Here is a 25,314-nt window from a genome sequence, read left to right as displayed (position 1 = left end):
GTATACAACTGTTGTAGTGCAGAAGAAGTATTTTGCTATCTGCATCCCTTCCAAAAAGTGGCGGGCACATCACATTTTTGACACCATTCCAAAAAGTACTGATTCTCAAGTGATACCGTCGAGAATGGCACTGCATGGTTGCTAACACAGATTGGCTGACACTGTAACATCACTAAGAAGAGAAAGGCAGAACACACAAACTGATAACAGACAAAGATAGAGAGAGGGAGCGGAAAAAAACAAGAAAGCCAAGTAATACCTGTGAGTACAGTAAGATCCTGGAAAAAGCTAGAGAGAGAGTTTCTGGGTCTGCTGGTTACAGAGGCTGAACGCTAAGATACTGCTCCTTTTGTTCTTGATTTCTCCTGTATTCAGAGAAGCAGAACTGTGTGCATTTCTTGTAAATAAACAAGACTGCATCAAAGAGAGTAACAGACTATCAATTTCTATTTCCAGCTGGAAAATCCCCAGAGCCCCACTGTTTGACTAGCTGCTTAGGTTGAAAAGAGGCAACATTTTTTTTTAAAAAAAAAAGTTAGATCTCTTTTTTCTTTTCTTCTGAGTCATGTCCCTTGTCTTGGCAACAATACAGTAACAAGCAGGCCACTCTCTTTTATGAGACACTAATCCTGATTCCAACCTGAAACCACAGGCTGCACTTTATCCCTGGCGAGGGAACCAGATAATTGGTGAGGAAGACAGTGCAACACTCTTCTAACTGCTAGCTTGCTATAATAGCACATCTCACTTGCCTGGGGCAAAGAGCACCAAAGTCATCAACTTCCGCACTCAAACTTTCCTTTTAAAGAAAAACAAAAAGAAAATTTCTAGGACCTAGGGCTGCAAACAAAGCCTTAAAAACACAAAAGGAGCATAACTAATGCCATGGCTACCAGGCAGTGTGAGAGGAGTGAGTTGGGACAATAGGGATGGCCTCCATCCATTCACTCTGCCTCAGAGTCCAACACTTGAGCAAGTAAAGGAAAATTACAATTATCTTGCTCCAAATTCCCCTTATCCTGGGTCATCCTAAGGGAGAGAGAACAAACATCAGTGGCTCCTCCAGCCTCCCCTCTTCTAGGCCATTTCCTGTTCCTCACACAGTCCTCCACTTAGACAAAGGCCAGACCCAGAGTACTCTTGGGTACTCTACTGCCCCGCAACTTCTTCCTATGGCTGCCTGTAGCTACCCCCTACACTATGCACTCCCTAGACCTAAAGAAGGGAACGGAAGGTCCCAGCAGCACCAGCTTCCCTTCCTAACCAAAGGAAGTGGCAAACCATAGCTCCTAGTTCTTCCACTGGGCCTGGGAAACGATGTTGCAAATGGAGCAGCCCAGAGGAGGTATGAGGTGCCTCTGGGCTGTGGAGTTGGCTTCTAACCCTCTGTCACTCCCCATGCTATAGGTTTTAATTAATGGAGCTGTGTAGTCTCAGACTAATCATCTCCAAATACCATCCCACTTAGCGTTTTTCCCACATTATCTCTGCTATCACAGAGCACTGATCAGCAATATAATCCAAAGCTTAATTTTAACTACATATGGTTGAGAATGCTCCCAAATTAAAATATTTTGGGATGAATGAAAGAGCATCTCTAAAAAAAGCATGTAAAATTTTCAAATTAACAGAGACACAGCTATAGCCTTGCTTAGCCTGATCAATCGTCTTCCAAAATTCTACCCATCACACGGCAAAGCCAATTTTGCCTGGTGAGTTAAATATCTTTAGTTCTTTCATTATTACCCTAACAAAGGATGGTGGCTGATTTGGGGACGGATCATGGGATCTGGTCAAAATGCACATAGCAAGAGTCAGCTTTGTGCTCTCCCACTCTTGGAGTGGCTTTGTGTAGCACAAGCCCTCCACATAAATTGGAACAATTCATGACATCTGCAAATGGTCCAGCAATTGATGCTATTTAGTGGTGTCCTGGCAATCCTGCTTTGGCTGCACATATGTCCCCTGCACAAGAGCAGGGAGGGAAAAGGTGCAGGAGCCTCTTTACCGTTGGAGGATCCCTCTGTACTGGGGTGATCCTTCAGGGTACCTCAGTGTTGCCAGCACTGCAGCACAAAATGGCCATAACACGCAAGAGGATCTGGCCGCCTGTGTTTGGATTTGTAAATTTTCCAGGACAGTTTGGCAAGGCTGGATCACAAATATAAATATTTTTAAGGGTGGCAATGTGCAATTTTCTTTGAGTAATGGGCCATAGTTATGCTGCCCCAGGAGCACAGCCAGGACCAAACCCCTATCCTTGTTTCCCCCATTACACCAGAAAAGGGAGGGGAATGTAAGCTCTCTTTCTGCTTACTTCCTCCTCACAAGCAGATCGGGTGCATTTTCTGGTACATTTGGGGGTTGCAATCAAGTCTTCAGCCACTCCCTACCCACCTGCAGAGGAGAGGGAATAGCTGCCCTGTGTTGGCTCCTGCTCATTCCCTTCTCTGCATATGGACTGGTAATGCAAGTAGCCTGCACAGAAGTAAGGAGATGTCTTACTTCCTCACCCCTCTCAAGGGGAGCATAAGGCACCTCACTGCTGAGTCCCATCTTTGCACAAAATTAAAATGTGTAGCAGATTATAGAACCTGCCCAAAAAGTGCAGTAGCGGTGACACTGCTTTTCATTTCTACCTCAACATGACCATGAGCCAAAATCATTAAAACACTATTGGTTGCTACAGCAACCTAGACAAACCTCTTTTCACTACCTCAGAAGAGGTTAGCTTTCCAGCACTTGTATTCATTTGCATGTCACATAAGAAAGTCAAGAGAAACTGGTCCTCAGTGAAGTGACACTTTATATACACACACATGGGGGCGTATAAACTCATAACATTATAAATAAAATTTTGAATAATACCTTGAAACCAGCGAAAGACACTTTACCTTGAGAAAAGCTGTCTCCTGGAAAGCACTGCGCTCCCACAGTTCTCCTTTAATTTACTTCTGCTGGAGTTAAGGGTACTCAGCATCTCACAGGACAAGGTCCAGTGAGATATAAATATATGTTTGGTTCTGTAGAGTATAAATGTTTTCACAGAAATGTTCATATGAAGAAGAGTATAAGCTTCTGTAAAGGAACTGCCCTAGACTGCTGACTATTTCACAAACACACACTTAAATTCAAAAGGTACCACTAAATAAAGTATAAAAGTAAAATTAGGCACTGGAAAATTCTCTTGTCAAGGAAAAGAGGAAGTAGGATATATTTTATCACATGTACATATATTTGATCTCTAAGGGATTTAACATGGAATTCTAGCCATCTATTAGACAAATGACAATGCTCTGAACATTCTTCCAAAAAGACATTTGGCTGGGAAAAGCAATGGGGCAAAATATTGTGCATCTTTTCACATGCCTGATTTGTAGCATACTTTTAATCTTTTTTGGACTCTGTCTTTTATTTCCCTGGAGACACGACAAGAAGAAAATGAGTGAACATATTAAACCAGGGGTGGCCAACCCGTGGCTCCGGAGCCACATGCTGCTCTTCGGAAGTTAATATGCGGCTCCTTGTCTAGGCACCGACTCCGGGGCTGGAGCTACAGGCGCCAACTTTCCAATGTGCCGGAGGTGCTCACTGCTCAACGCTCAACCCCTGGCTCCGCCACAGGCCCTGCCCCCACTCCACCCCTTCCTGCCCCCTCCCCTGAGCCTACTGTGCCCTCGCTCCTCCCCCCTATTCCCCCAGAGCCTCCTGCAGGTCATGAAACAGCTGACTGGGAGGTGCGGGAGGTGCTGATTGGTGGGGTTGCCAGTGAGTGGGACGTGCTCGGAGCGGGGTAGGGGAGCTGATGGTGGGCTGCTGACGTATTACTGTGGCTCTTTGACAATGTTTACTGGTAAATTCTGACTCCTTCTCAGGTTCAGGTTGGCCACCCCTGTATTAAACCTATAAGATAAGCAGCTCTTTAATTTTTTTGTCACACTCAAATACATAGGTGCTGGAACTAGGGATGCTGGGGGTGCTACTGCACCCCCTGGCTTGAAGCGGTTTCTATTATATACAGGGTTTACAGTGTGCTTCAATGGCTTTCAGCACCCCCACTATAAAAATTGTTCCAGCACCTCTGCTAAAGTACACCTACATTTTCCAATAACAAACAGGATGCTATTGTTAACTGCAAATGTAAATAAAACAGCAACAGACCAGATGCTAGCAGATGGTAAATTACTATGGTATAGTAAATGTCCAACTTAATGCAGAATAGGGGAGGATGGCGGGGTTGTTTTATGATGTTATACAATGTGGTAGTCTTTTGTGCTCCAAGGAGTTACACTTAAGCAGGAAATTTTAAAAATTGCCACATATTTGGCAGGACTTCACCTTCAGCATTTGTCAGCTTGTGAACTAAAGAGAATGCTTTATACAGACAACAGTAGGGTTGTGTTATAACTACTAAACAAAACCAAAGAAAAAGATAGTGTCTGAAGATAAAGCTCAGAAATAAAGATAAAATTCCCAGTATGGATAATTTTTAAATCAATGTAACTTTTAGGATTATATGTTGTTAACAGATTAAATACTTGCTTTTTCAAATGTAATTGATGGAATCTGATTTACTCCATCTGCAGAGAAATACAGGAAAGAGCTATTAAAGTCCTAGGAGTTTCACTATTTACCCAACAAAAAGTTTAATTTATACACAGACAATAATAATTCAATCATCTATATTTCTCAGAGCATATATGTATATATGAATGTGCTTTTGTGCAATACTGTATGAATCACTGTGGTATCTAAGTGCCTGGTGAAATACTATATAAAAATTATACCGTAATCCAATTTACTGAATATAGTTCCAACTTATTGTACATATCAACTTTATACAGCAATTGTGTATGTCATTAAGCTTTGCCCATCATTTTTCCTCATAACAGCTATGGTAGTTAAAAAGGGGACAAACAGAGGCACAATTTTAGAAAGTATTAAATTGGAAGAAAATAAAGTGACATAATGAATACGATACGCCGGTGTGAGGAGTGCTAAAGATTTTGTTCCTACTTCTTTAGGAATATCTGCTTAATACACTAATGGCTTAACTAATAGCATTATTTGGGGGAAGATATTGCACCCCATACAATCTCTATTCATAGGTCAATTTAGACTGATAATACTGACCAAAATTAGGGATTTGGAGCCAACACCTGGTTTCATTAGAGTCAATGTCAAAACTCTCTGTGACTTTAATGGGATCAGGATTTGGTCCCTTAGTGCTGGCAAAAACTATGTAACCTACTTCAGCATTTATGTTAAAACATTCACATTGCAACTCTTCAGAGGAACACCTGCTGCAAAAATATTTCAACTCCATAGGCCAGATTCTGACCTCGCAAACATGGATGTAAATCTGGACTAACTCCACTGGCTCCTATGAGTTGATTTAAATAATTTGCTTGGTGATCTCCAAAGTGAAACTTCTTTTACCAAATTAACAAGCTAGAGTTACTATTCAATTCAATCATTTGATCCTTCTAAATCTCTGCAGTTCTATGTCTTGCCATTGGGAATTTAGCCAAACAACTGTCCTTAATCTCAATGGAAGTTGTGGAGTTAAATCTCCCAATCAGCTCTGAAAGATCTCAACCCGAGGTTTTGGAATGAATGTAAACTCTTGTGCCTCAGGGCACAGAACAGTCTAAGTAATGGGCGTTAGGAAGAAGCTTTCCCTATGGGCAACGCATTCCAGGACAGCCTTCTGCAGTTTCTTGCACCTTCCTCTGAAGCATCTGGCCACACTATCAGAGACAGGATACTGGACTAGATGAACCAATGGTCTAATCTATTATGGCAATGTCATTGTTCCTATGCATCATATACAGTGTGATCATTATCTCTGTACTGCATGACATATCTATATATGTAGCCCAAAGTAGCACTGGCCTTCTTGATGCCATATTGCACTGCAAACCCATGCCTATTGGCCTGATTCTCCACAACTCTGCACCTACTATAATTATTCACTCCTACCCCGACTGAGTGCAAAGCACCTGTGAAACATCAGCACTGGTATAAGAGACCGTAGATTTCTGTAGACACATTTTTATACCTACCTTGCACAGGTGCAAGTGACTACACAAGGTATAAGGCACTGGCAAATGAGGTTCCAATATGTATTCAGAAGGGCTTTTCCAGCATTACTTGGACATAGGTTTTGCCCTTAATCTGAACATAGATATTGTGTATTTTCCCCAGATATAATCAGCATGCACTTTTCAAAACTGAATCTTATTTTATCCCTTTTTCCACATGGAAAATTGCCATATAATGCTAAATGATCTGTTTTTGGTAAAATTCTTCTCTTGTTGACAAAACAAAAAATGTCAATTGAAAAATTTTGGTAAAAAACTAAAAAAATCCCACACACATACCCAAGAACATTTTCCACAAAGTTGCAAACCACATTAAATTATTTCTTTCAGAGTTTCTCAGAGAGAATATTTACCATTTTCTGATCAGTTGTGATGCTCAGCAATGTGGCCCCAGTCCAGCAAAGCATTTGAGCACAGCTGAACTTTCTTCAGAGTAGCAGCCGTGTTAGTCTATATCCGTAAAAAGAAAAGGAGTACTTGTGGCACCTTAGAGACTAACAAATTTATTAGAGCATAAGCTTTCGTGAGCTACAGCTCACTTCATCAGATGCACACAGTGGAAAATATAGTGGGGAGATTTTATATACACAGAGAACATGAAACAATGGGTGTTACCATACAGAGTGTAACAAGAGTGATCAGGAGAGGTGAGCTATTACCAGCAGGAGAGCTGGGGGGGGGGAGGGGGGAGCGGGACCTATTGTAGTGATAATCAAGGTGGGCCATTTCCAGCAGTTTACAAGGACAGTAGGAGGGGAAATAAACAAGGGGAAATAGTTTTACTTTGTGTAAAAAGAAAAGGAGTACTTGTGGCACCTTATAGACTAACCAATTTATTTGAGCATAAGCTTTCGTGAGCTACAGCTCACTTCATCGGATGCATTCCTTTGTGTAATGACACATCCACTCCCAGTCTTTACTCAAGCCTAAGTTAATTGTATCCAGTTTGCAAACTAATTCCTATTCAGCAGTCTCTTGTTGGAGTCTGTTTTTGAAGTTTTTTTGTTGAAGAATTGCCACCTTTAGGTCTGTAATTGAGTGACCAGGGAGATTGAAGTGTTCTCCGACTGGATTTTGAATGTTATAATTCTTGATGTCTGATTTGCATCCATTTATTCTTTTATGTAGAGACTGTCCAGTCTGGCCAATGTACATGGCAGAGGGGCATTGCTGGCACATGATGGCATATATCACATTGGTAGATGTGCATGTGAACGAGCCTCTGATAGTGTGGCTCTGATAGTGTGGCTAGTGTGATGTGATTAGGCCCTATGATGGTGTCCCCTGAATAGGTATGTGGACACAGTTGGCAATGGGCTTTGTTGCAAGGATAGGTTCCTGGGTTAGTGGTTCTGTTGTGTGGTGTGTGGTTGCTGGTGAGTATTTGCTTCAGGTTGGGGGGCTGTCTGTAAGCAAGGACTGGCCTGTCCCCCAAGATCTGTGAGAGTGATGGGTCATCCTTCAGGATAGGTTCTAGATCCTTGATGATGCGTTGGAGAGGTTTTAGTTGGGGACTGAAGGTGATGGCTAGTGGCGTTCTGTTATTTTCTTTGTTGGGCCTGTCCTGTAGTAGGTAACTTCTGGGTACTCTTCTAAATCTCCCCACTATATTTTCCACTGTATGCGTCCGATGAAGTGAGCTGTAGTTCACGAAAGCTTATGCTCTAATAAATTTGTTAGCCTCTAAGGTACCACAAGTCCTCCTTTTCTTTTTATAGTTGAATTTGTGAGCAGTCCCATTTCTGTACCCCTGGCCTGCCATGTGAAATGTATAAAGCTCTTAGGTTTTCACTTTGCAGCACATGGTGCACACACAGCACAAAGGGAAAGAAGCAAACCATCGCAAGCACTAGCAGGGCTGCTCAGCAACATTGTTTTTTGCACACTGCCCTTTGCCAAGTGAAACTTACCGAAAAGTCTGGTCAATTTCAATTTGCAGGTCAGCACAGTGGACTGGAGCAATGCAAAGGAAAACCTTGACCAGGGAATGAGAAAGATTATCACAAATGGGAAGGAAGCAGAGGCTAGAGATTGATGAAGGGGAAAAACAGAGATACAGAAAAAAACAAATGAAAAATGCATGAGGCACCAGGCCAGGCATGGTGAGGAAGTGCAGACAAGAGGAAAATGAATCAATCAGAACCAGGATGGAAATGCTGCTCCAGCCAGACAAGAAAGATAGAAAGACTAACAAATCACACAGAGACAAAGAAAAATGTGTTCTTTTTTCCCCAGGACCACAAAGGAGAGGAAGAACAAGCAATTTATAAATAAAATAGAAAGAAGAGTATGTGTGTGTAAATATATGTTAGTGTGTCTTGGCAGCACCTGATCTCCAGTTACTGTCACTGTTTCCCCCTTCCCTGCATTTGTCCTATGCAGTTAGAATGTTAGATAGTCATACAGTCTCCATAATCCTAGTTGTCCCTTTCTATCAATCATATGCAAGACTTAGAGCTCAGAAAGAAAAGAAAGAAAAAAAAAAGAGTCTCTTCACCTTGTTTATTTACAACTTACAGTCCAACCCAAACACAAGTCTTGCAGCCCCTCCACCCCCCAAGACTCCACAGTTCTAGTCCCTTTGGCCCTTCCAAGTGCACGGAGGGGGAAACCCTGGGATTTTCCTCTCCTCTCTTATATCAGAGGCTTCAGCCCTGAAGCAGGGCCTGGGTCTGTTTTCCTTGTAGTTTTCTCTTCTTAGTTTCTCAGGTAAAGCCCTTCACAGACTCCATTCCCACCAGGCTGCTACCTAAGCTACTGTGGCAAGCTACCACTCAGGTCTCATCTCTCCCAAAGTGAGGGTTGTACAGCTACGTTCTGTCTTTAATTGCACATATACCACATTACTGTTGTAATCAGTGGGGTTTCATATATGTAAATGACAGCTGAATCTGACCATGCATTTCAAAACGGTGTGTGGTAATCCCTATCACCACCTTGCGGTGGTAGTAGTACTCCATCTTTTTATCAATATCGTCTCTTCCTTGAAGTAGATCTTCAATATATATCCCCTGGCCCCCGGCTTGAATGTGGTTCACATGGTCAGTCACATGGTCCTTCCCAGTCAAATCCCAAAGGACTAAACTCTTTGCAAGTGGGACCCTGCACCTGCACTCCTCTTAAAGGCCCATCTCATCCTGTGACAATGCCCTTTTTATTGCAAATAATTCATGTGCTCATTTCTTATGCACTACAACTAATAAACATAGAGGAGAAGATTTGAGGGAGGGAGGGAATAGACTGGGAGATTTGGAGAAAGGAGGATAAGGCTGCGACGCTGTAGTGCTTCAGTGTAGACAGCACCTATGTCAACGGGAGGGTTCTCCCATTGGCATAGTTAATCCACCTCCTCGAGAGGCGGTAGCTAGGAGGTCGACAAAAGAATTCTTCCATTGACCTAGCGCTGTCTACACTGGGAGTTAGGTCAGTACAGCTACATCTCTCAGGGGAGTGGATTTTTCACACCCCTAGGGGCAGGTCTACACTACAGCTTGGATCAATGCTCTGAGAGTGATCCACCAGCGATTGATTTAGCAAGTCTAGTGAAGACCTGCCAAATCGGACAGTAGATCACTCTCCAGTCGATCCCTGTACTCTACCCCCAACGAGAAGAGTAAAGTAAGTCAACGGGAGAGTTTCTCCCGTTGACCCCCCACGGTGTAGACCCCGTGGTAACTCGACCTAAGGTACGTTGACTCCAGCAATGTTATTCACATAGCTGGAGTTGCACAGCGTAGGTCGACTTACCACGGTAGTGTAGACATAGCCTAAGAGACGTAGCTATACAGATGTAAGTCCCTAGTGTAGACCAGGCCTAAGAGAACAAGATGTGTTTGGGAAGCTGGAGGAGGGGAAATTTGAGGAGAGAGAAAACGAACACTAGTGACAGGAAAGGATTCTGGAAGGAGATATGAGAGACAGGGTTTGGGGAGAGGGAGAAAAGAAAAAAGCAAAGTACTGTATGTTTGAAAAAGGAGAAGAGATTGGAGTAATTTTGGACAGGGCACCAGGGAAAGTGAGGAGAGAATGAAGAGCTCGGAGGTAAGAAGGAAAGAGTGAGATGGGTTTGGAGAAAGGGTTCGTAGACATGGGGAAGGGTGTGAGTGGGTCTTACAGAGTCTAATTTAGTGTAATCTACCCCTTCTTTTGGCCCACCTTGGAGTTCAAGTCACACTAACTTAGAATCTCTTAGATTCTGGGGAAGAAATTCAGAGGTCACATGTACTGGGTGTATGTCAAGAGTATAAATTGATCAGCCAAAAGGTGCAAGTTTCAGTATTTTAGATTCCCTTAGATTTAAATCTGAATTTGAACCTAACTATTTGGCTATGTGTTTTTATTTTTTTTAACTCTACCACTAAATAGTAAATTTAAAAAAATAAATGACCACTTGTGTAACATTTATAGATCAAAAATACTACAAAGTCATCCCTATTATAACTCCATTTAGGTTGTGTCTTCTGGTTCTGTAGCAGTTAAACAAATATTATTCACAGAGATCTTTGATGACATCATCACCATCACTGCTGTACAAACAGCAATCAAAATTGCTATTGATTCAGCTCTCTAAGAACAGGGAAAAACAAAATCAATACCTACTTCACGAGGCAGAGGAAAGTCTTTCTTTTTTTTGCTGTTTTATCAGTTAAGAATTTTTCAGAAGCTTTTGTACTTGAAGATTTTGCATCTGATTTGAATTTGCCATATGCATATTAGGCCCCCATCAACACTACAAATGCAACTATAGCAGTGATTAGCTCCTGAGACAAAAAAACAGTATAATCCCCATTTTATAGATAGGACGCATAAGCATACAAAGATTAAGGACTAGCCTCTCAAAGGTGCTGGGCACTGATGCTCCCATTAATTAAAACTGAAGCACAGAGGACTTGCTCAAGGTCACATGAGCCTGTAGCAAAGTCAATAATTAAACCCACATCTCCTGAGTCCCAGTCCAGTGCCTTTACTACAAGATCATCCTTGCTTCTATGAGACCACAGTTTTAATGACCCTAATGCTACCTCTGATTCTGCTGGACTATGCTGCTAGAAACTTTCAAAAAGATACAGAATTATTTCTGCTGACTCATGCTGGCACGTGGGTCCTACTAGTTTACCCAGGATATACAGGGCATCCCTCTTTGAGGGAGAAGGACCTAGAGGCAGGAACAGAAGGGTCCTCCAGAACAAACCATATGAACAACAGGTTGGGGAGTGCTTACATTGAGGTTTACATGGTGGTGGTATTGTATTTTAAGTAAACAATAAAGGAAAACCACAGAAAAACAGTGAGTTTGGCCCATAAGCAGAGTATATATACTTTGGTTAGAACCTGGGAGGAACTCCACTTGTTTACCTCCCTTTTTAGTTTATAGTGGGGACAGGATGACATGACTTAAACTCTTGTGATACAGTACTCCAAACAAGTTTGATAAAATATGTTGTCCCATCTTGCTACAAAGAAAGTAAAATGTGTTACAGCACAGATGCCCTGAATTGCGCCAGACAAACTTGGATTGGCACAGTTAGCGCTGTACCATAGACAGGCTCTTAATCAATCAGTTTTACCAAGTCAAGAAATAAAGACAGGTTTCAGAGTAACAGCCGTGTTAGTCTGTATTCGCAAAAAGAAAAGGAGTACTTGTGGCACCTTAGAGACTAACCAATTTATTTGAGCATGAGCTTTCGTGAGCTACAGCTCACTTCATCGGATGCATACCGTGGAAACTGCAGCAGACTTTATATACACACAGAGAATATGAAACAATACCTCCTCCCACCCCACTGTCCTGCTGGTAATAGCTTATCTAAAGTGATCATCAGGTTGGGCCATTTCCAGCACAAATCCAGGTTTTCTCACCCTCCAACCCCCCACACAAATTCACTCTCCCGCTTACATGAGCATTCAGGAAACAAAAGTAAGGAGATTGATTATTTGGCCTATTTGAAAAGAAGCTTCTTGAGTTGTAGAAGTTTGTAATTGTAATTTTACATACCAGTCCATAAATCTTATGGTTATGATTCCCTTGTTATACTTCATATATTTGCCCAGCATCACTTACTTGTAAGCAAGGTACTTAGATGGCACAATTTTAACTACTAGTATTAGGTAACTAAACTGCAGAATACCACCAGTGCAGAACACCCACAAGTTGCCACTAAATGATGCACTGACTAAACAGTGGAAGTCTGCTCAAATAAACTCCCTATTCTTTTTCTATCCCTAGGCCCAAATATTCTTAAGAATGGCTTCTACCTCCTGTGCATCAAAATCTAAGCATGACCATTCTTACATTTCATGACTGCCGTGCACCAGGGACTGAATCACTACCCTCAAGTGTACTAGTTACAATTAACCCCCTGACATGTAAAGCCACTGAGTTAGCGAGGGAAGAAGTGAAGAGATAAATCAGCCATACCAGATGGCTAAATGCCTTGAACAGCTAGAAGGCGTATTTAAAATTCACTGTCATGATTAAAATAATGTTATTTTTGTTGGTCAGCAATGCTATCTGACAGTCAGTTAATCTTGTTCAAAATGCATGGCTCTTCAGCAAGAACTACTAAGCCATTAATATCAGGGATGCTGAGTAACTGCAAGAAGAATGAATTTATAATTCTTCTCTCAAACACCAGAGTATTCTGAACTGAGAAACAGCAAATGACCCAGCAACAGCTTGTATTGCTATTAAGATACTTTATATTTGTCAACACTGAAACAGCTATTCCAATTCTTTGCCACTGCTACTCAGACAAAAAATAATCAGTTCAGTAATTACTACCTGAAAATAATTTTACACTACAGATATGAAATAACAGCCTTTGGGAGAATATTTTAATTGTATTCCATCTTGCTGGACTGGACTTGAAGTTATGTCACACCACATAATGTTACATCCTATTCCCATCAACATTCAAAGTATGTCGTGACAGATGCAGATGAAAAGGTAATTTGACATACAGCCTCATCAGAAATTGTCACCTGATTGAATACACCATTATTCTGATACAAAAAGTTATATGCAAATCAACCGGAAAACAAGCTCCCAGTTTTTGGCGAATGCCTTAAACAGTGTGTCTACATCCCTCATCTGTTGCAATAACCCCACAACAGCAATGTAGGCCTATGGAATCAGGAGACTTAACTATTTTAAATCCCTCCCAGTTGCTTCCAGCACACCTCCTCCCCAACTTGCAGATAGTGCTAAACGCAGCAGCACCCCTATTCACTGGATTGAGGAGCCGTGAGCACATTGCACCTGCTTTTACTTCTGGGGGAATTCTGGCCAAAAAATTAAAAATTCTACACACAGTATTTTAAAATTCTGCATATTTTGTCAGAATAACACAATATAATCACACCCGTTTCAATTATTTTGGTAATTTATTTCAAAATACCTGTCAGCAAGTACGTCTAACAATACAGACAACAAAAAAGATTTGGGAAATGTTTTTTAACAAATAGACTCCTTACTAGGTGTATTAATATAGAACTTTGAGTAATAATTTATTTAAACTACAATACAGAACCCCGTATTTCCCACAAAGGCTTGGTAGAATCAGGGTTAATGGAGGAGCTGAGGGACAGGGAAGTAATTGCTGGGAAGGAGCCTGGGAGTGAACCTGGAGGGTTGTTGGATGTGAGTGGGAGAAGTATGGAACAGGGCTTTTTGGGGAAAGATGAGGGGAAGGGATTGTTAGGGAGTTGGGGAGCCTAGCCCAGGTAGACCCTGTCCCCATATGTCCCTTCACCCCCTCTCCTCATCCCCATGTGTCCCTGTACTCCCACTCAGCCACCTCTCCTACCCCCTGTGGCCTTGCACCTCCCCACCCCCCATATGGCCCCGCACCCCAATTCCCATTCAGTTCCTGCCCCTGTCTAACCCCCTACTAGCCCTTTTGACCCCCAGTCTATGTGACCCTCCAGCAGCCCCATATGCCCCGCTCTGTCTCCCCCATATCCTGTGCCTCCTCACCGTGCCTTGAGGGCAGGGTGTTGTGAGGAACACAGCCTCTCCTCCTCCCTATCAGCGGCTGGCAGTTCCAGCCTGTGAGATGGCTGCCCTCTGTTTGGGTGCCACAGCATCCCCTGGTGACCAAAAGGCATAACTGCAGTGCCTTTCTGGTAGAATGTATTTTCTACAGAGAAAAAAAATCTGCTGGGAACATGAATTCTGCACATGTGCAGTGGCACAGAATTCTCCCAGAAGTAAATATGCATTCTTTATACTAGCTGCCTATACAGTGGTGGATTGATTTTAAGCCGGCCCTGTTGAATTAACAGAGAGGAGGCTGGCCCTGTTGGTTTAATAGGGAGGAATCTCTATATCTGAACCTCTTAGTCATGGTTAAGGCTACGATTTAGTCATGGGTATTGTTAGTACAAGTCATGGACAGGTCACGGGCAATAAACAAAAAGGTCACAGGCCATGAATTTTTGTTTATTGCCCATGACCTGTCCATGACTTGTACTAAAAATACCTGTGATTAAATCTTGGGCGGGGGGGGAGGGTGGATGTCCTGGGAACCACCTGAGCAGCTGGCCCTGGAGCCTGCTGCTTGGGCAGCTGTGGAATCAGCCACCCTGGCTCCTGCAGAAGTCATGAAAGTGACTTCTGTGACCTCCAAGACAGATACAGAACCCTAGTCATGGTGAATATCTGTGCTCAGATCTACCCACAGTTCAAGGGTTCTAATGTTGAATCTTAGATTCCTATAACAACTCAGTGTATAGCACTCAATACCTGCCTCAACTCATCTCTTCTTACTTTTAAAACGTCTGAAAGTGTTACTTTAAGAAATTTTTTTCATTTGTATTCACTGTAGGCCCCTATGGTAGACCAGTCCCTTCCTGCTCCCTTTTTTACTGGCAGCACATCCTTTGGCTTTTTAATTTTTTAATCCTCTTTTATTTGGTTTGGTTTGTGATGGGTTTTAACTGCATTGTACTTTAAATTATTCATGCAACACCTTGAGTGCCTCGAGAGAGGTTAGTATATTATATATAGTGTAGCAGATACATAAAGTGAAAAATGTCAATGTTAGAAGGAGTATAGTGATCACCATTAAAAAGTCAGTATTTGCCAACTGACACCATGGTTATCACAGTTATTTCCTGTAAGCAGAATCTGTGGCTGCTCAGATACCGCTGTGTATAAATGCTGACAATAATAGTGACTTCTCCATGTGTATCTGTGTACTTGTGTGAAGAGAAAATGGTGATAAGAGGGAAAACAAGGGAAGAGAAAAAAAGAACCATTGGAGACAATTGAAGAGGCAGTAAAACATAGACCGTAAATTGCCCTGGGGATCCACACGAACATTGTGTGTAAGGCAACCATTGAGGTTTTGGACCTGTGAGCTAGTAATTAGACCAAAAGATGAAGTTCAGCAACAATGACCTAGGGTGATCAGATTTGCAAAGTGAGAAAACAGGACACCTATTGCTGGGGGGGGGCAGAAAAAAGAAAGAGAGAGCTTTGGTGGAGGTGGGTTCAGTGGAGGGATAGAAGGGTTTTGGAGCTGGGGGGTTGGGGTGGGGAAAAAGAGAGAAAGATGTCTACTCCTTCTCCTCTTCTTCAAACAAGCAACCCTCCTTCCTACCCAACCATCGCCTCTTTGACAATAAAATCCTGGACAGATAAAGTTAAAACAAAGGGTAGAGTTGGAGAAAACAGTGTTTGCTAGAGCTGACTGAAAATTGGGACATTTTTTATTAACATTTTCTCTTAAAATGTGACCCTGTTTTTGTCAAAAAAAATATTTTTCAAGCAGCTCTAGGATTTACCTCTCTAACTGTACCTCTGAGGTGGGAGGGGGTCTCACAGTCCCAGGCCTTATACTATTTTTCTAGCCTCTGGGCTAGATTTCTAACTGGTGTGAATTAGCATAGTCCCTCACTACCACCAATGCCAACTCACACCAGGTAAGAATCTTGCAAGAGGACCTGCTTTCATTTTTTTAGACTGTACCCTGCTCCAAGTTCTATTTTATTTCTTGCTCTTATTCTCTCTCTCTCTCTGAATTCTACTCCTTGTGGGATGTTGGTTCTTAAATATTTATCCTGTTTTGAGCTCTGTCTTTCTTTCTCACTTTTTCTCTGCTCTTTTCTTCTCCCCGCTCTATCCTTCCATCAATCCTCCCCTTCTTCTCACCTCCCAGTTCTCCCTCCCATCTCTCTCTCACACTCTCTCACTCACACACACACACACTTTGCCATACTCATTAACACTGTTTAATTTCCTAACCTTGGACCCGATTCTGTCCCCTGCAAGACAGGATGAAACTTCATGTAGTGAGGAAAATCAGGCCAAAACACTGCATTTACATTAGTGTTTCAAAAGGAGGGTACATAGGGGTAACAAATATAGCTATATAAAAAAGTATTATAATGGCAAAGGACTTTCTTACATTCTTACAAAAATTTGTCATAAGAATTTGGGAAATTGGAGACAGTTACTTTGTATGTTGCTCCCTGAGAAACTGCTTAAATTCCAGCAAACAGATCATAAGTTTCTAATAATCTGAACAACAGTAGTATGCGCACCTCAGGCTAGCCTGAATCAAAGTTCCTTGGATTCAAATGTTTTGCTGGCTCTGGATGCATACAGGGACCACTTACCACTCAGGCACACATGTAACAGTCTCCAGTGCGTGGGTTCAGACCCATCTTGACAAACACACCTGTGCCCTGACCCCACATGCCTGCAATGCCTCTAAGTGTTTGCACAGTGGCTTACATGTCATCTTTGATGGCAATACTACAGGTAAAGCTCATTTTAAATGGACTTTTTAGCCTTGTCCACTGATTATTCCAGGACTAAGGTTTGCCTTTGTATCACATGTAACAATACAGCACATCTTCCTCCAACACTTTCGGATGCATTCTGTCAGATGGATCTCTGATCCGTCTGCACTGTTTCCCATGTGAGGGGGAGGGAGGCAGGAAAACTGACAGTCATTGTTGTTCCACTCCATCGCCTAGGCTGGGAACATAACACCCAACTATGCAGAGGAGAGGAATACTTCACATACAACAGCCGCCCCTCTAGCAGTTTAAGGAGTGACACTGGCTGATTTTAAAGAGAGACTGAACAGTTCTCCGTGATGATGTATTTGTTGAGTGACAGTGTGCTAGACTCAGAGGAATAGTATCCATAGCAGAGGCCTCCAAGATGTGGAGTCAAAAGAAGAGGGATGGAAATGTAGGGCTCCACTCTGGACACAGGAGACGTCTTTTGGGGTAAAACGGTAAATATCTGTTAAATATAACTTTGTAATTTGGATTATTCATAAACTCAGTTGGTTCCTCAGCTAAGATAGTGAAGTACAGACACATTTTTTTCAACAGCATAAAGAAATGTATAGACACCTGACATCACTTTTGTGTGAGATTCTCCTTTTATAATACAAGAATGTATGCCCCAGGATATCAGACAGACAAGGTGGATAAGGTAATATTGGACCAACAGAAGTTGGTCCAATGAAAAACACTACCTCACCCACCTTGTCTCTGTAATAAACAAATGTCAGATTACTATCATTCTTCAGATATCAGCTATCAAAATCCTTATTACTACTGGATGTGACAAGTTTCAGAGTGGTAGCCGTGTATGTGATGTGATGTGATGTGAGATTGTCTGTGTGCCTTACAACCTTGTGTGTCAATCAAATATCCAATCCTGAATGACTCTGCTGTGAGATCTGTGTATGACAAAAGCATTTCACTGGTAGCAATAGATTTGAAGATCAACATTATCAAAACAAAATTCTGCCTTTTATATTTAAAGCAGATAATGAAGCTTTCACACATGCTGAGTTGCACCTGTGATACCACTGAGATTTTTGAAGTTTATCTAATATTAGACATGTATCCCAACTTCAGAATTTGCATCCTGATTTTGAAGAAATGTGGCTTTGTTTTGGTCCATTATAGAGATAGGGATCAGTTCTGACATTCAGATCTGAACTGCATTCTGAGTCTGAACACCCACAATATTGATTTGTTTAGGGCTATTTGTAGGTTAGACCTCCCACTTTAAACTCTCAATTTAACTTCACTAATAAAAAACATTTAAATTTAAAATTTAGTCTAAATAGGTGCACTGGAAAATGGGGGGGGGAACCTATGTTTTAGGGGACTAGTGTGGGAGGGAAAGCCCTTCTCCTCTGTTGGTTCCTGCTTTAAAACCAGTCCTAGTCCATGTGACCAAAAATCTACATCAAAGGTGTGTAGTAGCCTATCCAAAATAAACGATGATTGAAATATTGTTCCAACAGGTGTCCAGAAAACCACCACAATATTTTACAGTACTTGGCAGTCTAAACAAAGAGTAAATATTGAATGAGCATGGAAACTGAATCAATCCTGACTTCAAAATTAGTTGGATCAGAATTGAGTTACATTAGAAGAGCAGTGTGGGGAAGTCTAAACAACAGGGGCCCATTCTGTATCTCTTATGAAGACAAATAGATGACGACAGACTCCAGAGTGATCTATCCAAGATCTTTCAAAATCCTTACATTCACTATAAACACATTTGTATTTAATGTTTAACAGTCATAGACCAGCCAGGAATGTTTAAGAGCAGAGCAAAAAGAGTGGGTGGCGGGGGGAGCGGGAGGGAAAGAATGAAAGATGTGAACAGAAGAGTGCAAACAGATTCTCTTAAATTCTGGGTACAGAAAGAGTACGTGGAAGGAGATAGACCAGCAAGAGATGTCTGGGGAATTGGAGAAGAGCAGCAAAAACAGCTTTTTCACTACACTGACCTCCTTTGTAAACCACTTCAAGGTCCACTGATGAAAAGTCCTATAGAGGAGTGAAGTATTATTATTTCAGATCATATAACATGCAGTTTGATTCATCCATGGAGTACACTGGCCTCTGCCCCAGCAGCAGAAAGTTCACCCCGATATGGGTTTGAGGAAGCAAAAAACTTCTGCAACCTCTGTACCACTGGCCAACCAAACCAGCCCCAGAAATGGATGAGTCAGACCAGGGAAGTGGTGTGGTCGTGATGCCCAGAGAAAATGCTGATTAAGTCTCTTCCCACGGGATTCCCGTGGTGCCTTAAAAGCAATTTAAAGCCACCATCCTCTTGTGGAAACCTCAGGGGAGGGCAGCAGCACAAACCCTGCTTGTTCTCTCTCATAACATACTGGTATGGGTCACTACGGTCACTTTCGGTACCCCCCACCACCAATGTAGGTTAATCAAGCCAGTAGATGTTACAAGTGTACAGGTTATTGAGAGAAAACCTCAACCCTGTTTTAAAAGGCTGCAAAAATCTCAAGGGGTTGGTAACAACAATTTTAATTTTTTTATCCTTTCCTCCATCTTCAGATAGTGACAATGACACCACTAAAAGAAGGTATAGGGGAATAAGCCAGATCAGCTAATGGCACGCTTCCTAAATAGGGAAATGGACAGAAGCACCACCACAATAAAAGGAAAGGGAAGGGGGAAAACGTTATATCATTAATAGAAGGAATACAAACAGTTTAATTGACTTTTTATCATTGTGGGACATATGCATATCCATCCATGGGCATCGGTGGGGACATATGCATTCTGTGGGATATCTAACTACTGAAGAAGCATAAAAAATGTGCAGACTTGGGAAAACTGATGTATTTTTAGGAGAAAACATGTGACTCATTACCCCTTCTCACCTGGTATGTTACCTGCCAGATGGGAAGGGATTATTTTTTTCTTGAAACAAGACAAGCAATGCAATGACTGAGGGGAAGTCACTAAGGATAAACTATCTAGAACTAACATCACGAATGGGAAATTAAAGTAAATCCCTAGACAGGCAAACAAGTCTGTAAAAGTACCACCCCAAGGGGGAAATTGCATATCCTGGTTTTCACCAGGTTCAAAAGGCCCAACAAACACAGAACTAAGACTTGTATAAAATGGGCAGCCTGCTACGGACATAGGGTCATTCTCACTCTACGCAAGTACTGATTTGACTCTGGAACCAAGAAAAACTGACCCTGCAAAGGGGGTTTGAAGGACTTTGAAACCTACCAGGGTTTTCATGTGGAAAATGACACCTGGAAAGGCACTTACATATAAGCTGTTTATTGTTTTCAAGATAGGTTTTCTTTGGAGTGCTTTTGTTCTAAATAAATACTTTGCTTTATGAAGGCTAGTTGGCTAACCCTGGCATAGCCCCTGGGAAAGAACAGGACAGCGAGTGCTGAACTAAACACAGTGAATGGCAGGAGCAATTGCAGCCTATATTCTATCTGGAGGGAGGGGACCGCTAGTTTCCATACCGAGAACAGTGATGGCTAAAGGCCTGAGACCTAAGTGGAGTGTCCTCAGGCAAGCCTTGAAGGGGCAATGCTTAATTTGTGCCAGGGCTTGCCAGGGCTGAGCCTCAGCACGTCTAGGCTTGGCAGTTCATAGCCCCACCACCTCTGGGCTCGCTGCATCAGTTATGAATGTAAAAAAATTGCTTGATCCCTGGCAACTCCGTCATTACAAATTAAGTGCTGTGAAGGGGTCAGAGGCGCTGTTACCTTAGGAACTGTGACAGAAAGCATTACAAAAAGATGTATTCAAAAGAAGATATAACTGAAAAATACTCCCTAGGTACACTGAAAATACTTGGATAAAGGACCATGTAGCATCTATATTTTATAAAAATGTAATCAGCACAAATGACACATTCTCTATCAGGACAATATTTCACCTTCCTCTATGTGTGAAGCTTCAGTTGCAATTTAATGGAAGCTAATAAAGATCCAACAGAATATGTATCTTATTATTCCTAATGAACAGTATCATCACACAAAGGGCCAGATCCTGCAAAATCTCACTAACGTAAGCTATCTCTACTTGTGCAAGTAGTTCCACTGAAGTCACTGGGACAACTTGTGTACAGTCGTAAATCCCTCCTAACCAGCAGCAAGGAAGTGTCTCTTCTTTTCATGAGCTCAAAGGTAGTCAAGTGAATTCACCTCATTGAACAGGCAGTAAGCACTCTGCAGGCCAATTGGAATTTTAAGGCTCCAGGACAGTTAGTGAGGCTGAGCAGAATTAGGGCTCAATATCTAAGCTAAATTTGTATCCACTAAAATAAAGGGGAAAAAACTTGATACATTGAAAAATGTAACCATAAAGCATTTCTTCAAGGGTGATCAATTTCTCAGAACCTAGGTGATAGTTTAATTTAATCGGGGGAAGAGCAACAGCATAGCATCAAGAGCAATGGCCCTGATTCAATGTAAGGGACAAATTTCTCTTTGTGCTATCAATGTTTACTTGGCAGCCTCAGGAAAATAAACTTGGGAAATAAAAAACCTTCTGCAACAAGTCAACAGTGAGATTGTGCATAATCAAATTATGGGAGGTAGTGTTTTGTAGTGTTTAGAGCAAGGACATATTGTTTCTATTTCTGAACTCTACTGACACTGTGTGACCTTGGGTAACAAGTGACACGTAACCGCTCTGTGCCTCAGTTTCCTCATTTGTAAAAGAATATAGGATGTGGCCCTAGGATGTGCTTGCTAAAATATTCCATAGCAGGATGGGAACTTTGATTAGCAGACAAATTATATCAGCATAGGTATATACACTGCGGGCTAAGGTTACTTTTCTTATTTTGAAGGGTGGCTTTAGTTATTTTACTTCTTTTTTTCCCCCTTTCAACATTAGTGAAAGGGATAAGTAAAATTAAATGTGGGAGGAAGCACAGTTTAGTGGTAAAAACACAGACAAGGAGTCATGAGATTTGGATTCTATTGCCAGTTCTGTCACACACTTGCTCCATGACCTTTGGCGTGTGACCTTCTCTGCGTCACCATTAAACCAATCTGTTAAATGGAGACCACAACATATACATACTTCACTGGGCTCTTGGGAGGCTTCACTCCTTAGGGCCAGGCAGACTGAGCTTGGACTTTCAGCAAGTGCTGTTGAGTAGGCAGTGCAAGGACCTTTCGTCTCCTTGCATTGCCCCATACAAGAGCCCAGCACAACTGCAGTCTGCAAACTCAAGAGAGGGTAGAGACTGCTCCATGCTTGCACTCTAAGAGCACAAGTCCGATTAAAGGGAACAATAACTGCAGGAGCCCCGATCATTGCTCCACACCGTACAGAACAGCTGACCCACCGCAAAGATAGAAGCAACCCTATACCATCATAAGCATGTGTATGAGCAGCGTGCACATTCCCACTGAGGACCTTGAAGCTCCAGAATGGCTTGTACCTTTCTGAGGCACAATCCCTCCTGGGTTCCCCCAGAGTGGTACTGCCCTGTGCTGCACCCAATATTGTGCGGTGCCTGAACCACCTTTTGGCTCTGTATATGGCATCCTCAGATGGAAGGTGCTATCACTGTTCCCTCTAAGCTGTGCGCATGTGCGCACGCACACAGATCCTAAACCCCGTGCACACAGCGAAACACCACATGCACAAAAATTTGCACAGAAGAAATTTTTTGCGCACACGGCCTGTCAAAAATTTGCACAGAAGAAATTTTTGTGCACACGGCCTGTCAAAAATTAGAGGGAACATTGGGTGCTATAGAAGTGCACAATATTATTGTTGTTAAATATCTCTGGTTAAAAAGCTGAACAAGGACAAAAAATAACAATTAAACATGTACAGTAAGTGTCTCTTATTTAATTGGCTTAACATTCTTGTTGTCTTTAATGGCTGCTTAATTATGCTGATGTCCCCTAAATCCTCCATTGTATGAATTTCCTTGGACTGCCACTGCAGTGATTGGTATAGGATAAGGCAGAATTGCTCCTGTTTACATTTTATTTCGCAGTAGTTGTTTCATCTCCCAGGAGAAAAAAGCCAGAAGCATAAGAACTTGCAAATGAGTGCTTCATAGAAAAAAACAAAAAACAAAAAAACAAAAATCGGACCTCACAAGAGGACCGGAAAAAGAATTTAACAAATATCTGTTTAGATACAACACTGACTACTCTCTGACAAACTTGACTGCAAATGAGAATTATTATTATTTATTCAGTGGCTGCTGTGAGTGGTCCAAGGCCCACCAAATTGTCATGACATTTTACACCAGCAGAGGATCTGCCCCATGGTAAAATGCTATTTCTATTCAAGTCAATGGCAAAAACAACCACAATTTAACCCTAGATTTTAAAAAAAAACTCACCTCCCATTTTGGCACCAAAATAAGTTGCCAGCATTTTCAAAACAGCTCTGCAAATTGGATTCTGGGCTCTTTGGAAAATTCTCACAATTGGAGCGACTGAGCATTTCAAATTCTGAGTGTTTTTGAAAATCTGGCCCAGCCAATCCCAAGTATATCATTGCTAATTATCATAACTATTATTATTCCATATCAATCAACATACTGTTTTAATAACTGCTTCCTAATACCTTCCCTGAGAAGCCCAAAGTAAGCCCTGCAGTTCATTCAACACCCAGGAATTGCCCTCCCCACCAAATGACCAGGACCTGCACTGTGAAGGCTGGTTTCAGAGTAACAGCCGTGTTAGTCTGTATTCGCAAAAAGAAAAGGATGACCTGTGGCACCTTAGAGACTAACCAATTTATTTGAGCATAAGCTTTCGTGAGCTACAGCTCACTTCATCGGATGCATACCGTGGAAAAAATATGCATCCGATGAAGTGAGCTGTAGCTCACAAAAACTTATGCTCAAATAAATTGGTTAGTCTCTAAGGTGCCACAAGTACTCCTTTCCTTTTTACTGTGAAGGCTGTGAGCTTTATTTGTATCAGACTGCCTTATAAGGAGAAAGACCATATTCTATCTGCTTTTGGTCCTCAGCGGCCTCTCTTTCCATTCAGTTTTCCAGAATGCTGCATCCTTATTCTAGGCTGCCTTTCAACCAGGGACACAAAGGGCAAAGGCTGCGGAGATACAGCCCAAGGCCCCCCTTGGGAAAAGATTGGGATTCTTGGGTGACAGTCCAACAGCCATTCAGTAAAAACCAATTGACTCCGGCACCCTCGACAAGCCACCAGGCGGGACTTCCAGCTACAGCCCCAGCCCTGGTGGGAGAGGGACCTGTCGGTAGCTACAGACCCTGCCTGCACGGGACGCTGATTGACGTGGCTGCGGAGCAGGCTGACAGGCACCTTCTCCCAAGGAGGGACCAAGCCTGACGCTGGGGGGGTCCCTGACTAGGAGGCCCCGGCCCCCGCCCGGCTCGGGCTAAGCCCAGCCCGCCGGGGAAGGCGACAGCGACGCGCGGCCCGGCTGCCTTTACCTCCATGCCCAGCTTCTGCTTGAGCACCAGGGCGGCGCACAGGTAGCCGGCCCGGCCCACGAAGAGCTCGTCGGAGCCGCGCTCCAGGAAGGTGACGGGGGCGCAGACCTGGCTCAGCTCCCGGAACCGGCCCAGCAGCCGGCCGAAGTCGGGCAGCCCCAGGGCTTGGTAGACGAGCGCGGCCACCGCGTAGACCCCGGCCCCGCCGAGCAGGAAGGCGGCCCGCGTGTCGGCGTCCGGCTCGCCCCGCTCCTCCTCGTAGCGCACGCAGGCGTCGACCAGGCGCCGGGCCGCCCGCAGGTAGGTGTCCCGGGCCGGGGCCAGGAGCGGGCAGCGCGCGGCGTGGTGCAGCATGTAGGCCACCCCGGCCAGCCCGCCGTACAGCCCGCCGCCCCCCGCCGCCCCGCCGCCCTCCAGCGGGGGCACCTGCTGCAGGATGCGCTCGATGGTGGAGGCGACCCAGGGCACCACCGCCTCGTGGGGCTGCCCGGCCGGCAGGCTGCCCGCGTAGTCACCGAAGCGGTTGGCGAAGCAGCGCCTGCTCTCCATGCCCCCCGCCGAGCCGGGCTGCAAAGCCTGACACCCGGGGGAGGGGTCCCTGCTGTAGCGGAGGAGCTGGGCGAGCAGCCCGCGGCGGCTGCACCGAAATCGGAGCGGTGGGGCCCCGGGGGGAGGGGGTTGATTCAGATTAAAAATCCGTCCCCGCAGCGTTGCTCCCTTCGCGAGCCGATTGCCAGGACTGGCTCCAGCCTTGGTTTCAATGGCTCGGAGAAACCCCCCTCCCCTCCGCCGCCGCCGCCTCCTCCGGCTGCTCCCGCAGAGACTCTGCGCCAGCAGGAGGCCGCCTCGCCCCGGCCCCAGATGCGGCTGTCAAGCGGGGGGGCGCATCACCTGCCCGAGCCGCTCCCCGGCCCCCCCGCACCCTTAGCGGGGGGCGGGCGAGGAGACAGGAGGGAAGCCAGTGGACCGCTGCAGCCCCTGGCTGGC

The 25,314-nt window shown here is 43.6% G+C and overlaps 1 protein-coding gene across 1 annotated transcript in view; it reads right to left on the bottom strand.

Annotated features, from left to right (window-relative positions):
• LANCL3 (LanC like family member 3) overlaps positions 1-25,075 on the bottom strand; it is a 41,763-nt gene extending 16,688 nt beyond the window's left edge. Inside the window, exon 1 of the mRNA XM_084620381.1 lies at positions 24,328-25,075. Within this exon, the coding sequence (XP_084476507.1) occupies positions 24,328-24,876 (549 nt within the window). The 5' untranslated portion in view covers positions 24,877-25,075. The remainder of the gene's footprint in view (positions 1-24,327) is intronic.
• Between the last annotated feature and the right edge of the window lie 239 nt (positions 25,076-25,314).

This window comes from Lepidochelys olivacea, assembly GCF_965140295.1.
Source record: "Lepidochelys olivacea isolate rLepOli2 genome assembly, chromosome: 1".
Lineage (NCBI taxonomy): Eukaryota > Metazoa > Chordata > Testudines > Cheloniidae > Lepidochelys > Lepidochelys olivacea.
The sequence above is the reverse complement of the archived record's forward strand: the minus strand, read 5'-3'. Positions and strand labels throughout refer to the sequence as shown.